The 18,024-nt window shown below is 38.0% G+C and overlaps 1 protein-coding gene across 1 annotated transcript; it reads left to right on the top strand.

The window, feature by feature from the left end:
- The first annotated feature begins 13,318 nt into the window (after window positions 1-13,318).
- Window positions 13,319-16,535, top strand: LOC111391064. The gene is made up of 3 exons (XM_023016209.1): window positions 13,319-13,331; window positions 15,727-15,869; window positions 15,990-16,535. Exons 1-3 carry the CDS (start codon window positions 13,319-13,321, stop codon window positions 16,533-16,535), a joined length of 702 nt encoding a protein of 233 aa, XP_022871977.1.
- The last annotated feature ends 1,489 nt before the right edge of the window (window positions 16,536-18,024 follow it).

The following is an 18,024-nucleotide window of genomic DNA, read 5'->3' as shown; positions in this document are numbered from 1 at the left end:
TTTGTTTGACAAAACTACTTTTTGCTAAAAAAAAAAACTAATCAAATTGATCAAACTTCATTTTTTATTACATATTTCTCCCCTGATTGAATCTCATTAAAATGAGATGTTCATTGCACATCATATTTTTTCTACCGTATTTTTATTGTTTAAAAATTATTCAAGTTCGGTACATTTGTTGGACTTTGAAGAATATCATTCCCGTCGTTGAATATAAGTTAGGCAGTTTTACCCATTCTCTTTTTCCATAATTCCAGAAATACCCTCCCTTGTTTAACCCTACCATTCTCATCACTTGAAATGGAAAATCAATACATATAAATTACCACGTCATCATCCGTTAGTCAAAGAATGCAGTGTGCAGCTAACCACTTTTCACCATTTTTCAAATGTGCGGACCCACACTGGTAGGAAATGAAAATGCATTTTGGGATTATAATGGAGTCGAAACACACGCTAGATTCTTATACAAGATTATGAATAAAGCCACTTAACTAGATTCAAAAGCAAAGAGTGAAGAGACAGACTGATGTATCAAAACTAATTGGGTATTTTTATTTTAAATTTTCAAATTGTTCAATTATGAGTCGACACGTGTTCCATATGAATTTGAGTCTAGATTTAAGCCTGAATATGTAGTATGTTTGCTCTTCCGCAAATCATTAATTAATTCCCACTCACTGTGTTAGTTCTACTCTCAATTTATCTACTACGAAAACTATCACAAAATTAATTCTTGTAGTAAAAAAAATTTTAACATTTGTGCATTGGAGATAAATTATATTGATTAGTAGATACTATTGTCGGAAATTCGACTAACGCAATCAAAAGAACAAATAAAATAAGCAAGAAAATAGAAAACAGTAGATGAAGCGAGGTATGCCAAAGCAAATCTCCTTAAGATAGATTTCGCCCCCAATCAAGTGCAAACGAGATTGTGGACGTCTATCTCCCAAGATACAACGCTCCTTCCAAAGTCGATACTGCACAATACCAACCTTGTCGGTCGAACTAATGAATGATTGTACTCGAACGGAATAACCACGAAAATATAAGAGAATTTTTAGAGCAAAATATGGAGAGAGAAGAATTTAGAAATCAATTGAATTCGTAATTGATTTTGTATATTTAAAAACGAATCTGAGGATCTTTATTTATAAAGATTGAAGTGTCTCACGGAATAAGTGTGCGACATGTCAAGAACTGGTGCACCACTTGGTCTGATTCACTAGCTTTTGGTTAGCTAAAATTAGCCAAGTGGTAGGTAACTTATTAAATTATATATTATGCACACAACCCACTATATAAAAAAGACTATCTTCTTGTAAACTTTCGATGTGGGATTCCTTTCCATATATAAAACACTTAAAATTGGTTTATCAACATATGGGCCTATATTGGAGACTTTTCCAATTCACCCAAATTAATTGCAATGATCCACATCATTAAATATTAAATTTAATGTTTTAACCCAATTATATTCAATTAATTCCAACAGATACAAATATATGCCACTCTCTTTGGAGTCAAATCTGATATAACATGACTTCAATCTAATTACAATATGCAGTGTTAGTTTGGGAAATTTTATAAGGAAAATGATAAGTGTTATACACTTTATTTGAAAACTCTCTCACAAAATGTGGGACTCGAGATTATTTTAATTGCGGGGCCCACTTTTCAATGTGAGAGGGCAATCAACAATGCTGTGAAATAAGCTGTAATTGTAACAAAATTCATTTTATAATGATGATGGATCCTATTTCAATTATGCTTTGGTTGCAATCAAATGGGGAACGGATTAGCTGCTCAAAACGGTTTCGCAACCCAGTCAAGTCCGTATTCGCAGCCATTCACCCATCGCCGATGCCGGAATTTCCCCGCCAAGCAATTCTCTGATCCCGCGGTAAGTACCCGGACCTCTGCCCTTGGAAAAATAAAATCAATTTTGACAAGGCATTTACATAACCATGGTAATTACTCGACTCAAATGATGAAAATATTAAAAACAGAATTATGCAAAGAAATTGGTGCAAGTTTCTGAGTAGAGTTTCATGGTATGGTTACCTATTTTGTCTATTTTCCAGTATTGCTGTTGCCTACTTATATTTATAAGGGACATATACAGTATAAGGAGTGAAGCTGTAGGCCAGTTTTCAGTTGCCTCCTTTGAGGTATCACGGGTGAGCGTCTCTGTGTGGGTGAAAGAGAGAGCCGACAGGACTGGTACAAGTATTGTGACCCCGTTTCCAAGCCATACATGGAGGTTGTATTCCATTTGCATATTTTGAATTTGAAAAGATTGAATAATTTAATAAATTTAAATTGAATTTTTTTTTCTTAATACTATCTATGAATCTTGAATTTTCTTTAAAAACATTTTTGAAGAGTTAAAATTTGTTGTCTCCAATATGCAGTCATCTTAGCTATGTCTTAATACATTTCTGATGCTTCAATATTTCATCTCCTTGCAATAATGAGTACTTATTTCCTAATTTTTTTACTTTTCTAACGAACATGCTACAAGTTAAAATCGGTGCTTTCGAATTTGTTGTCACCTTAACTGTCTTCTAATATAGGTCAAAAGGTGTTGTCAATGGACAACATGAAAATATTCTTGTATTATCCACAATCAGTCCAAGGGCCGTCTGAAGGCTAAATTAGTCGGAAGCTACTAATCGATTCAAATACGTAAAGTGTCACTACCGATTATGTCGTGTATAAATATAAACTCGAAAATGAGGTTGACTCGAATGTCACTGCATCGATGCATGGAAAAGAGAGGGCTTCTTACATGTCTTACACCTTTGTGGTTTGCTTGGTGTGAAAGAAAAAGATTAAGCAACTCGAAATTTAGAATGCTGTGCATATGTCATGTCATTGATCTTTAACATCACTCAATCATTCCACATTAGTAATATGGGATGAGAATATTATTATCTTTTCACAAAGTCATGTAAAAAGAATGAAACATTTGACTTTATTAATTTGCTTTTGTGAGCGTTTTCATGTTGGATGACTTAAAATAGTTTGTTAAACGACGATAATACTTATTGTATTGTGCTATTACAAAATATAAGTTTAATGAGCTATATTATTTAATTAAGACTTTTTTGAAGAGAGAGAGAGTCTAAGGTGCGAGTTGTGATTTGACTTTACGTTCATGACGAATGAGAGTCTTTGTAATTTGAAATTAGTCGGTGAAAATTACACTAGTAATAAGAAGGTGGGGAAATAATACTAGAAAAAACTATGGGCCTAGTGTGAATGGATCTTCTTTGAACCGGGCCGAATAAAAGCTATGTGCCACTATACCCATCATGTTTGAGGCCGGGTTTACAATGATACAAGTTGAGGGCTTGGGCTGAAAAATTATTCCAAGAGAAAATTCGACAAAACCATCTCTTTTGGTGTACTTTCCCTGTCTAATTGCCAAATAGCATAATCTTGAATTACATAAATTTAGAAAAGCTAATTTTCCCAGTAATTACTCAGACGTACAAATTTATGTCTTACCTGTGGAACATTCGATTATATTCGATATTTAGACTTGGCAAAAGTGACCTTTTGGCAATTCTAACCATTTTCTTATTTGAGCTTACGTTTTCTACTACAAATTATCCTTGTGAGCAAATCACAGTGATTTGCACTAGATATAGAAATTAAATTTAAACCATTAAGTAGAAAATACATTAAAAACCTCTTTGACCGCAACAAACATGGCAATATGATGAAGGAGGATCTGAGTCGAGTGATACTGATTTGTCAGATAACACGATGATGGCACTGAGATACCATGAGATGGCGGATCGACGCAAAGATGGGAAGTGAATCGCAATTATTTTCATGATTGGGGGAATTTGACACGTCATTGGTAATTTGGCCATAACTTTGACTACGATTATCAGAATCGCTATTATGACCCTAATCTAAAAAACTCTTTTCGGCGCGCACATCATGGGCCCACCAAGCATAATGGAAAGTGAATCGCAATTATTTCCTTTATTGGGGGAATTTGATACATCATTGATAATTTGACCATAATTTTGACTACGGTTATCAGAATCGCTATTATGACCCGAATACGAAAAACTCTCTTCGGAGTGCATGTCGTGGCCACCGAGCTAGGCGGCAATTTCGAGCCAAAAATCCGCTATTTTCCTTTCCGAAATTCAATTTTTAGTTTTTTTTTTTTTGCTATTTATGGTAATATTTCGTTTCCCTTTTTCCATATGTTAGAAAATTCAAATTGAGCCAAATTTTTGGCAACCTACTTCTTTTACTTAATATTTTATTCTGGTGTAATTTCGGGATTTTGCCATTTTTGGTAATTTTCCTATAATTTCGTATTTTGCAGCTATTTAACTCGGTTTGTGGGTTAATTTTGGTCATTCTGTATTATTAATAATATTGAGTTGATTTCAGAGTATTTTCTCTGATTTTTGGGCGTTTTCTTTCGTTTCTTTCTTGCGAATCATCTGCTACAACAAGTCAATAGGATAATCACTATCCTACCCGGCGCCAGTTGGTATTAGAGCGTCAGCATCTTTTTGGGAGATAAATTTCATCAGTTATAATGGTTGGTGGACATGGTCGTGATCGTCGAGGGCAGGTTTCGATAGAGGAAGTCCCCCATCATGATCGTAATATTCAGGATGTGACGATTGAAGATTTGCAGAGACAAGTTGCGGAGTTAACTCAACGTTTGACGGAGCAGGAGTTCAGTAATCATGATGTGGAGGGTCAGGATTCTGATACCAGTTTCGAAAACTCGTATCACCATCGTGCTCGAGTTTGGGAGCATCGTGGACGGGCGGATCGTCATGTGGATCTCGGTTTCAGAGTGGATCTGCCCGAGTCTTCTGGTATGTTGCAGGTTGAAGGATTTATTGATTGGCTGAATGAAGTGGAGTGGATTTTTGAATATAAGGAGGTTTCAGATCGTGTCAAAGTGAAATTGGTCGCCATCAAACTCAAAGGTAGAGCATTTGCACGGTGGGAACAGTTGAAGCGTTCACGGGAGCGACAGGAAAAATCCAAAATTACTGACTAGGAGAAGATGAAAGGGCACTTCTTCCCTTTCGGCTATACTCAAACCTTGTTTCAAAGGCTCCATTCACTGAGGTAAGGTGCAAGATCAGTTAATGATTATACTGAGAAATTCTATCAGCTAGTGGTTCGGAATGATTTATCTGAGACGAAGGAGCAGATGATAGCACAGTATTTAGGAGGGATTAAGGTAGCCCCTGCAGGATGTTCTCAGCCTTCATTCATTGTGGACGATTTCTGAGGCATATCAGCGAGCACTTGCAGTGGAGAAACAGCTGAGTAGGAGGCCAGTGGTCAGAGGTGAAGGTAGTCAGCCAGTTCACCCTCAAGAATCCCATCCTACTTATCAGCCACAGCAAGACAATTCCAACTCAAGTATTAAGTGTTTCAGGTGTGGTGAACAGGACATAGGGCGACTGATTGTAGGAAGTCTGCTGGTCAGAAGAATAAAAATCTTCTGATTGAGGAGGATATGATAGAGGAGTTTGAGGAAGTTGGGGAGTCTGTGTATGATGATGGTGAAGTTGAGGACGTGCTATATAGAGATGGCCAGGAGACCCTATGATATGATCCAGGAGTCGAGCCCGACGAAGGCAAGTACGAGACGAGACTCGTTGATAATCGATGGCGGACTAATGACGCGATCAAGGGCAAAGCAACAGAAACAAGCGATGGGATTGCTCGTTCAAGAAACCATTGATGGAACCATGTTCGGGACTCAAAATGGAGCAACTTTCATGTTCGGGTCGAAAGCCGAATCAACTTGGATCAATTTGTTATCAAGCGACGAAATCGGAGGCTGAAAACAAGCCTGTGCGGCCGCACAGGCAAAATACCATGCGGCCGCACGGTGGCATACCGAAAATAAATATTGCATTTCTTGTTGAATCATGCGACCGCATGGAAATACATCATGCGGCCACACAAGCCAAAAAAAATGGCGAATTTTCTAATTTTGGCCGAATTTCCTAGTTTCGATAGAATTCTTATGAAATCAAATTATTACCATAATTTGATGGATTTTGGACTTTTTTACTCATTAGTATAAATAGGAGAATAATTTTCATGGTAAAGACTTTTGACTTTTACTTGAATAATTTTATAGAGAGAGAATTTGTTATTTCAATTACTTGTTCTTCTTGAACAATCTTGGAATTTATCAATATTCAATTTTTTGTGGCGTTCTAAACAATCGAATTGTGGGTTCTTTTAATTGTAATCAAGGGGTTTTAGGTTTGTTCGCGAAATTATTTCTTTCAATTTAAAACTACCGCAAGTGTACGGTTCGTTAACAAGTAATAAAGTGGATTAAATGAGTCCGAATATCGTCCCACAGAGATTGATTAGTTCAATTTTTCCTGAACATGTCTTCTAATTGAGGATTTTTCTCTTGCTGTTGAAACTGACCCTGCGACCTATTCTGATTTTGGTTGCTCCAAGAGAAATTGGGATGCTTCTTCCAACTATTATTGTGTGTTTCCACATATTGATTATTCTGCTGGCGTTGCCCCCATTGTGCAAAATCTGTCTGCTCAACTCATTGCATTAAAATTGGACACTATGATGTTTTATGCTCAGGTCCACATTCTTCATAGCTAAACTTCTTATTTTGTACTGTTTGTGATATGCTTTCTATCTTGTGAAACAACGAGTCAATCTTCGCAAATATGGCTGAATAAGTATCGGCCTCATAAACACCCGGAGGTTTCTTCTGAGTTACCCGCTCAGATGCCCACATCGCTGAAATAGTTGCCATTCTTTCAAATAATTCTAGTGCTCCATTGATTGTTCGTGTAGAAATTGAGTCATCTGATGATGAGTCCACCATGCTTTTGAAGTACACGAGTAACCCTATATAAAAGAATCGGATTTGGGTCTTTTTGTCGAACCCATGTTGAGGGCACTTCCGGAGCATATTCTTGAATCTGTTCCAGGCTTCGTCAAATGATTCGGATTCTCCCTGGCTGAAAATGGATATTTCGTGTCTCATTTTAGCTATCTTGGCTGGTGAGAAGTACTTCGTGCAGAATTTGTGAGCCAGGTCGTTCCAAGTAGTGATGCTTGCAATAGGAAGTGAATCCAACCATTCAAGTGCCTTTTTCCGCAAGGTGTGTGGAAAAAGCCTTAGCCTAATAGCATCGTCCGAGATTCCTTGATATCTGAAGTGTTGACACATATCCAAGAATCGAGATATGTGTGTTTGTGGATTTTCTTCGGCTCTGCCATAAAATTGATGTCCATTTTGGAACAGCTATACCACATTCGTCTTCAATTGAAAATTGGGTTGCCCAAACGATGGATACACAATGCTGGACTGGCTTTGAATCACTTGAGGAGTCGAGAAGTCGCCCAAAATCTCATTTCCTTCGTTCACTGCCTCTCCTTCATTGGTTGGGATAATAGGATTGTTTAGTTCGTTAGCCATTTACAATTTTGCTTCTCAGTTCTCTCTTTGTAGTTGATGAAAAGTACGTTCAATTTTAGGATCGACCGGAATCAATTCTCCTCCAGTCGATCTTAGCATGCAAATTTAAGAGAAAAATAAGAGTAGCACTTAGATACTAAAAAGATAGATCGAATAATAAAAACAAAACAAAGACAAAAAAAAAATAATAATAAATAAATAAATAAAATAAAAACTAAAAGAGAAACGAAAATTAAATTTCGAATTAATGCATAGAAGAATAAAATTAAACTGAACTCAATCCCCGGCAACGGCGCTAAAAACTTGTTCGCGAAATTATTTCTTTCGATTTAAAACTATCGCAAGTGTACGGTTCGTTAACAAGTAATAAAGTGGATTAAATGAGTTCGAATATCGTCTCACAGAGATTGATTAGTTCAATTTTACCTATCGTCGCCTTAACCGAAACAATAGAAATTCTTGATATTTTCGCTAACTAAATTATGATTTAATAACTACTTATAAATATAAAGCCTAAATTAACTAGATTAAATGTGTGATTATAACTAAATGCAAGTTTTATAAAAATATGATAATGAAATGCGTACTAGGATCCCGAATCCCCTTATATCAATCCCCTTTAATTCGAACTTTATAAAATTGATAATACGATTCAATTATGAAGACCAATATTCCTAATTTGTTTAACAATCTCTCTCGAGTAGAATTAAACCTATTTTCACATGCGATCCGACTATATTTTTATGACGGATGCGAACATATGAAAATGCATTAAAGATTTATGAATACTTAAAGATTACGTAAAGCATAGCGGTATATTTCAACCCCCTATCGAACTTTACGACAATTAACATAATGTCTAACTTATTTTCCATCTCTCGAGGGTAAAACAAGTCACAAATCTCATACAACTATTGCGCACATAATTGTAGAGAAAATAAAATCCATGCCAATCATTCAATAGTTAAAAACATGTTTTAACGTCAAATTAATAAAATTAAAGATTAAGGGTTCATAATATAAGGTTCGTCGTAAATCCTAACACAAGAAAATCTAGCCTAACATAATGGGAAATAAAGAGAAAAAATAATCAAAACCAAGGAAGAACATCACCCAATTGATTTTTGAAGTGAAATCTTGAATCTTGAAGTGGATTGCCTTGTTTTTGCCTTGTTCTTCCTCTCCAAATCCTCCAAAATTGTGTATATTCCCCCTCTTTTTCTGTAAAAGTGGCGTCCCATCATTCTGGTCGACTTTTAGTTTATATAGAACCCTAAAAATCTCCTTTCCATAAGAGTTTCGGCGAAATAAGGAAATTGTTGAATCGGCCCTTAATCTTGTTCTATGCGACCGCATAGTATATTTCTATGTTGTCGTATAGAGTAAAAAAAATTTGAGAAAAAGTTCTCGGGAGGCTTCTATGCGACCGCATAGTTATACCATTCTTTTCGCTGGACAATTTTTAATATTTTGGTCATAACTTTCCCTCCCGATCTCCGATTGAAGTGATTCAAAGTGAATTGTTAAGAAAACTCAAAGATATACACTTTTGATTGAGATAGGCTTCCTCAAATTCTGATGTTTACTATGTCAAAAATGGATCTCAAGTAGAGACTAAAAATCACGAGCATAGCTTTTTCGCCTGAAAGTTGATATTTGATAATATTTCGATCATATTTCACCTCTTGACTCCTTTCCTCATCCGATTGACCTCTAACACTCTTGAATCTTCATTCCATTTCCCGTCTCATCTATGGATTATTTGCAACTTGGTCCCCGAACTATCACTTTGCTCTATTTTAGTCCTTTTTCGGCTCTTTTATTCTAAATTTCACCATGTTGATCGGTATTCCCTACAATTCACAAATATAACGAGATTAAGTCATAATTCAATCATTTTACTCATTATTAAGTCATGTTTGTGACCTAAATAAGTGTGCAAAAACACACTTATCAAGGTTCCTCGCTAATCTAGGGTTTCTTAGTTCAATTCTTGGGGTTCAAGATCCAAAATCGGGTTAGTATTGGCGTTCTTGGGTTCCGCATCAATCTAGTTGTGGGTTTCGTAGTTTCCATTGCTACGGGGTTCGCATCAGTTGGTATCAGAGATTTGGCTCCAATTTAATCAGGTTATATTCTTTGTTTTCTAATTTTTTTAAATTCCTTGTGTTCTTATGTCTAGAAGGATTTCTTGATCCTTTGATCCAAAAGTTTCATCAAAAATCTTCAAATTCCGTTTTTGAGCTCAATTTTTGTCCAAATCAGTTTTCGTTTTCTTTGTTGGTTATGTTATTGATTTCCGGATCTGAAAAAAAATTATTGTTCATCCGTACGGTACTGTTCATCCGTACAGTAAAAAAAATAATTTGTTAAATATTATTGATTCGTCAAATACCAACTTTTATTATTCAATATCGTTTCTAAATTACTTGGACACATTGAATCATTCCATTCCTTCAATTTAAGTGAAGTCTTAAAAGTTTTCTTTGAGTCCTTTGTCACAATTATTGAGTCACATCCCGTTTGAGAATTCTACACGATTTGATTGATTGATTGAGTTCATTGATTGTTCCTAGAAGCAATTGTTGAAATAATTGAGTGGTAAAAGGCAGAGAGGTGAGCTTAATAGAGGGTAAAAGCCCTTGTGTGTTTCCGAGTGACTTTTGGTGAGGCAGTAAAATAAAATCTTTAGTGTTAGGATGTCAGAAAGGGCATAATAAAATTCAAGCCGACAAGGCAATAATAGCAATGCATCGGAGGATTTGGTGCAGAGGTTTGAGTGGGCGTTTGGAGATGTGAGAGATAGGTTGGAGAAGCAGGAGGCTTGGATGAATAGATTAGATACATCGGTGGCTAATCTTAGTCGAGGACATCGAGTGGATGTATCCAATGCCATAGGACCGGATAGATGGGAGCCTAGGAAGGAAAGGCGAGAAGAGTATGGATATGGGAGTGACATGGGCGAAGATGAATTTCACGGTGTTGAGATGGGAAGGATGAGGAATAGAGGCGATAGGTTCGACGGACGGGGTTGAAATCATCGCGGGGAGGAGTTGGATGGAAATTTGGGAAATATAAAAATGACAGTTCCTTCATTCAAAGGAAGGAGTGATCCCGAGGCATACTTAGAGTGGGAAAGGAAGGTTGAAATGATCTTCCTGTGTTATAACTACTCGAAGGAGAAAAAGGTGAAGTTAGTAGTTTTGGAGTTCAGTGACAATGCATTTTCATGGTGGGATCAAGTGATTACTTCACAACGTAGGAGTGGGGAAAGACCAATCAGCATTTGGAAGGAATTGAAGTCATTGATGAGAAAGAGGTTTGTTCCTAGCCACTATTACCGAGAGATCCATCAAAAACTGCAAGGTCTATATCAAGGGTCGAAAAGTGTAGAGGACTATCATAAGGAGATGGAAATACTCATGATTAGGGCCAATGTGGTGGAGGATTGGAAGGCTACCATGGCACGATTCTTGAATGGGTTGAATAGGGAAATTGCCAATGTAGTGGAATTGCAACATTATGTGGAGTTGGAAGACATGTTGCATGTGGCTATGAAGGTAGAGAGACAACTGAAGAGGAAAGGGGCAGCTAGGCAGCCGTTAGGAACTTCGAGTGTTAATCCATCTTGGAAGCCATGGTGGAACAACAACAACAAAGGTGATAAAGCTGTACGTAAAGGTAGGAATGAGTGGCAGAAAGGGAAAGAAGAAAGTGCTAGCAAAACAGCATCCAAAATAGATTCACAACCATCAAGGAATCGAGACATCAAGTGTTTCAGATGCTTGGGGTTAGGGCACATTGATTCTCAATGCCCAAATAAACGGGTAATGGTGTTGTTGGATAATGGAGAGGTGGTGAGTGAAAGTAAAGGAGAGTTTGAGGACACTGCATTAGAGGACGTTGAAGAAGAAGAAAAATTGGAGTTTGCTGTTAGGGAATCGTTGGTGTCAAGAAGAGCTCTTAACACTCAAGTCAAAGTGGATGATACAGAGCAGCAACGAGAAAATATATTCCACACACGTTTTTACATCAACGATAAGGTATGTAGTATGATTATTGATGGTAGGAGTTGCACGAATGTAGCTAGCACAACTGTAGTTGAGAAATTAGGACTAGCATTGTTAAAACACCCTAGACCTTATAAGTTGCAATGGTTGAATGAAAGTGGGGAAGTTAGGGTGAATAGAAGAGTTTTAATTGATTTCTCAATTGGGAGTTATAGTGACAAAGTAGTATGTGATGTGGTGCCTATGCATGTGGGTCATATCTTGTTAGGAAGACCATGACAATATGATAAAAGGGTCACACATGATGGATATAGGAATCGTTATAGCTTTGTCAAGGATGGGAAGACTATTACTCTTGCGCCATTTAACACCGGCACAAGTGTATGAAGATCAAATCAAGCTGAAAAGTGAGGAAGACGAGAGAACAAGAAAGTCGGGAAAAAGGAGAGGCAATAGTGAAACCATCACTAAGAGAGAAAATAGTGAGGTGGCTGAGAGTGGAGAAAAGAGAGAGAAGCCACATGAGCGGAGAGAAAATGAGTCAGTTGAGAGGAGAGAAAAAGAGTCAGTTGAGCGGAGAGAAAAGCCAAAGGTCAACTTCTATGCAAAAGAGAGTGAGTTGAAAAAGGCTATGAGCAATAATAGGCAAATGATATTGTTAGTGTACAAGGAGTCCCTCCTCAATTTTGAGGATTCTAACACATCCCTCCCTAGTTTGGTTAAGTCTTTATTGTAGGAGTTCGACGATGTGTTTCCTGAGGAGATGCCAAATGGATTGCCACCAATCAAAGGCATCGAGCACCAAATTGACTTTGTACCTGGAGCTGTCATACCGAATCGACCAGCTTACCGAAGCAACCCCGAGGAGACGAAGGAGCTTCAAAAGCAAGTGGAGGAGTTGATGAGCAAAGGTTATGTCAGGGAGAGCATGAGTCCATGTGCTGTACCAGTTTTGCTGGTGCCTAAGAAGGACGGGACTCGGAGAATGTGCTTGGATTGCCGAGCTATCAACAATATCACGGTAAAGTATCCTCACCCAATACCTAGGCTAGATGATATGCTTAATGAGTTGCATGGTGCTTGCATTTTTAGTAAGATTGATCTTAAGAGTGGGTATCATCAAATTCGCATGCGGGAGGGTGATGAATGAAAAACGTCGTTTAAGACTAAGTATGGATTGTATGAATGGTTAGTTATGCCGTTTGGACTCACTAATGCACCGAGCACTTTTATGCGTTTAAAGAACCATGTTTTACATGCTTTTATTGGGAAATTTGTTGTAGTTTATTTTGATGACATCTTAATCTATAGCAAAAACCTAGATGAGCATTTAGAACATTTAAATTGTGTGCTTGTTGTGTTGCGAAAGTAACAACTATATGCTAATTTCAAAAGGTGCACGTTTTGCATGGATAGAGTTGTTTTCCTAGGATTTGTGGTTAGTGCTAACGGGGTGGAAGTCGATGAAGAAAAGATAAAAGCTATAAAAGAATGGCCAACACCTAAGACTATAACTGAAGTTAGAAGTTTTCATGGATTGACTAGTTTTTATAGGTGATTTGTAAAAGATTTTAGCACCATCACCACACCGTTGACTGAAATAGTAAAGAAAAGTGTAGGTTTCCATTGGGGAGAATCTCAAGAAATTCATTTAGCACAATTAAGGATAAGCTATTTAAAGCACCTGTTTTGGCATTACCAAATTTTGATAAAACATTTGAGGTTGAGTGTGATGCATCAGGAATAGGTATAGGAGCAGTGTTAATGTAGGAAAGGAGACCTATTGCTTACTTTAGCAAAAAGTTGAATGGGGTAGCATTGAATTAACCGACATATGACAAAGAGCTGTATTCACTTGTTTGGGCATTGGAGACTTGGCAGCACTACTTATGGCCAAAGGAATTCGTGATACACTCCGATCATGAATCTTTAAAGCATTTGCGAGGTCAAGGTAAGTTGAACAAAAGACATGCGAGATGGATGGAGTTTATCGAGACATTTCCCTACGTCATCAAGTACAAACAAGGTAACGAAAATATAGTTGTTGATGCGTTGTCTCGAAGGTACGTGCTTTTAAATTCATTAAGTACTAAATTATTTGGTTTCGAACATATTAAGGGCATGTATGAATTTGATTGTGATTTTTCTAGTATTTATGCTTCATGTGACAAATGTGCATTTGATAAATTCTATAGGCGTGATGGATATTTGTTTAGGGAAGATAAGTTGTGCATTCCTAATTGTTCCTTGCGTGGATTATTGGTAAGGGAAGCACATGGAGGTGGTTTAATGGGACATTTAGGGGTTCAAAAGACTTTAGACATGTTAGGGGAACATTTTTATTGGCCTAAAATGCGACATGATGTAGAATAAATATGTGGAAAGTGCATAACATGTAAAAAGGCTAAGTCTAAGGTTCAACCCCATGATTTGTATACTCCTTTGCCTGTACCTAGTGAACCTTGGGTAGATATATCTATGGACTTTGTGTTAGGTTTGCCTAGGACAAAAAGAGGTCGGGATTCAATATTTGTAGTGGTCGATAGGTTTAGTAAGATGGTGCACTTCATACCATGTCATAAAACTGACGATGCTACTAATATTGCAAACTTATTCTTTAGGAAAATAGTATGTTTACATGGAGTACCTAAAAATATAGTATCTGATAGGGACGTGAATTTTTTGAGTCATTTTTGGCGTGTTCTGTGGAGTAAATTAGGAGCTAAGTTATTATTTTCTACAACTTGTCACCCACAAACAGATGGACAAACTGAGGTAGTTAATCGAACTATGACTCAACTACTTAGGACAGTGATCAATAAAAATCTGAAATCATGGGAAGAGTGTTTACCGTTTATAGAGTTTGCATATAATCGAGCTACACATTCTACTATTTAGTTTTCTCCTTTTGAAATTATTTATGGTTTTAATCTACTAACACCTATGGATTTAATGCCTTTGCTTGTGTATGAACGAGGTAGCTTGGATGGGAAACGAAAAAGTCGAGATGGTGAAAACACTCCATGAAAAGGTCAGGATGCAGATCGAAGAGAAAGGAAAGCTGATTGCATCAAAAGCAAATAAAGGAAGAAGACGCGTTACATTTGAACTTGGAGATTGGGTCTGGGTGCATTTCAGAAAAGAGCGTTTTCCAGAACAGAGGAAGTCAAAATTGCAACCACAAGGCGATAGACCGTTTCAAATCATCGAGAGGATCAATGACAATGCATACAAAGTGGATTTACTTGGTGAGTATAATGTTTCAGCTACTTTTAATGTCGCTGATCTCTCTCTGTTTGATGCAGGTTCAGATTCAAGGACAAATCCTTTTGAAGAGGGAGGGGATAATATGATCCAGGAGTCGAGCCCGACGAAGGCAAGTGCGAGACGAGACCCGTTGATAGTCGATGGTGGACCAATGACGCGATCCAGGGCAAAGCAAGTGAAACAAGTGATGGGATTGCTCGTTCAAGAAACCATTGATGGAACCATGTTCGGGACTCAAAATGGAGCAACTTTCATGTTCGGGTCGAAGGCCGAATCAACTTGGATCAATTTGTTATCAAGCGACGAATCCAGAGGCTGAAAATAAGCCTGTGCGGCCGCACAGGCAAAACACCATGCGGCCGCACGGTGGCATACCGAAAATAAATATTGCATTTCTTGTTGAACCATGCGACCGCATGGAAATACACCATGCGGCTGCACAAGCCAAAAAAATTGGCGAATTTTCTAATTTTGGCCGAATTTCCTAGTTTCGATAGAATTCTTATGAAATCAAATTATTACCATAATTTGATGGATTTTGGACGTTTTTACTCATTAATATAAATAGGAGAATACTTTTCACTGTAAAGACTTTTGACTTTTGCTTGAATAATTTTATTGAGAGAGAATTTGTTCTTTTAATTACTTGTTCTTCTTGAACAATCTTGGAACTTATCAAGATTCAATTTTTTGTGGCGTTCTAAACAATCGGATTGTGGGTTCTTTTAATTGTAATCAAGGGGTTTTAGGTTTTTCGCTAATCTAAGGTTTCTTGGTTCAGTTCTTGGGGTTCAAGATCCAAAATTGGGTTAGTATTGGCGTTTTTGGGTTCCGCATCAATCTTGTTCTGGGTTTCGTAGTTTCCATTGCTACGGGGTTCGCATCACCCTGGTCATTCGAAAGAGCCTGCTGACTCCCAAGGGCGATTTAGGGGATGATTGGTTGAGGACAATGTTTTCCACACAACCTGCACAGTTGCTGATAAAGTCTGCAATCTGATAATTGATAGTGGCAGTTGTGAGAATGTAGTATATGAGGAGGCTATCGAGAAACTGCAACTGAAGATGGATCGTCATCCCAAACCATACAAATTATCTTGGCTGAATAAAGGCAGTGAGGTAACGGTAGAAAAACGGTGCTTAGTGTCTTATTCGATTGGAAAAAAATATTTTGATAATGCTTGGTGTGATGTGGTACCAATGGACGCATGTCATGTTTTGTTGGGACGACCTTGATAGTATGATCGAAGCGTTATCCATGATGGGCGGAAGAATACTTATTTTCTTAGCATCAAAGGGAAGAAAATTGTTTTGGCACCTCGCAGGGAAGAAAACATCTCTGCCCCGGTAGTTAATAACACCAATCTACTTTCTATGTCCAAGTTCTTGGTTGAGGTTGGGCATGAAAAAATAGTTTATGCTTTAATGCCTCGTGAAAATAGTGCAGCGAATGTAGATTCGGAATTACCAGCAGAAGTGCAACAACTACTGATGGAGTTTTCTGACTTGATGCCAGAGGATCTTCCTCCAGGATTACCACCTATGATGGACATTCAACATCAGATCGACCTTATTTCGGGGTCTAGTCTACCAGATCGACCAGCATATCGCCTCAGTCCCAAGGAAGCTAAAGAGCTGCAGCGACAGGTGGTAGAATTATTGGAAAGGGGCAACATTCATGAGAGTATGAGTCCTTGTGCAGGTCCTGCTCTACTAGTGTCCAAGAAAGATGGGTCGTGGCATATATGTGTGTTGACAGCAGGGCAATTAACAGGATTACAGTGAAGTACATGTTTCCAATTTCCCACTTGGATGACATGTTGGATCAATTGTTCGGTTCTAAGGTCTTCTCAAAAATTGACCGTAAAAGCAGACACCACCAGATCAGAATCAGGCCTGGAGATGAGTGGAAGACCGCGTTCAAGACACGGCATGGATTGTACGAGTGGATGGTCATGCCCTTTGGACTATCCAACGCACCCAGCACTTTTATGAGATTTATGCATTAGGTTTTACGGCCTTTCATGGGGAAGTTTGTGGTAATCTATTTTGACGACATACTTATTTATAGTCTGACATGGGAATCACATTTTAATCATCTTCATGCTGTCTTTGATGTAATGAAGACGGAACGCTTATTTATCAATCTTATTCTTTCTTCACAACTTCTGTAACTTTTTTGGGTTTTGTTGTGTCTACTGATGGTATTCATGCAGATCAATCCAAAATTAAGGTAGTTTTGAATTGGCCCAAACCAAAAACTTTGCACAATGTCAAGAGTTTCCATGGATTGGCATCCTTCTATCACCGATTCGTCAAAAAATTCAGTACCTTAATTGCTCCTATCACAGAGTACCTTAAAGGGTGTGATTTTCAATGGACCGAGGAGGCAGAGGCTAGCTTTCAGTTGGTTAAGCAGAAGATGATGGAGGCCCGAGTCTTGGCACTTCCGGACTTTGAGAAGGTGTTCGAGGTAAACTGTGATGTGTCTGGAGTTGGTATTGGTAGTGTTCTGAGTCAGGAGGGATGTCCAGTAGCCTTTTTCAGTGAGAAGCTATCGGGATCGAAAAAAATGATTCCACTTATGACCTGGAGTTCTATGCCATAGTTCAGACTCTGAAGCATTGGCGTCATTACTTGGTATAGAGGGAGTTTAACCTTGTTACTGATCATGAGGCCTTGAAGTACATCAATGGTCAGCACAAGCTGAGTATGCGACATGCAAAGTGGGTGGCGTACTTGCAGGAGTTTACTTTCATACTAAGGCATCATGCAGGGAGTTTGAATCGAGTAGTAGATGCATTGAGCCGTCGCACATTACTCCTCACCGCCATGAGCACCAAGATTGTCGAATTTGAGGCATTTCCTGATATGTATACTATAGATCCTTCATTTGGGAAGATAATTCGGGAAGTAACTGATAATCACCGACATGATTTTGTATTACATAATGGTTACCTATTTCATGGATTGCAGTTATGCATTCCATATTGTTCACTAAGGCAGCAGATTATTAATGAACTTTATAATGAAGGACATTTTGGGCAAGACAAGACATTGGCATTGGTCTCTTCCGATTATTACTTGCCCAAGGTGAGCAGTGATGTGGTGCATTATGTGGAGTGGTATTATGTACGTCGGCGGTCTAAAGGAGCTCTTACTAATGCTGGATTGTACACGACATTACCCGTACCTGAAGCTCCTTGGTTTGATGTTAGCATGAATTTTGTCTTAGGCTTACCTCGTACACAGCGGGCGATGTATTCCATTCTTG

Source organism: Olea europaea, chromosome 3 (assembly GCF_002742605.1).
Source record: "Olea europaea var. sylvestris chromosome 3, O_europaea_v1, whole genome shotgun sequence".
In the NCBI taxonomy this organism is placed as follows: Eukaryota; Viridiplantae; Streptophyta; class Magnoliopsida; order Lamiales; family Oleaceae; genus Olea; species Olea europaea.
This window is presented reverse-complemented; position numbering and strand designations above follow the sequence as displayed.

Excerpts from the sequence above, each read along its gene's own strand:
- LOC111391064 (XM_023016209.1), top strand. Across the intron at positions 15,870-15,989 it reads GGCTGAATAAAGGCAGTGAG|TATGATCGAAGCGTTATCCA; the intron begins GTAACGGTAGAA and ends CGACCTTGATAG.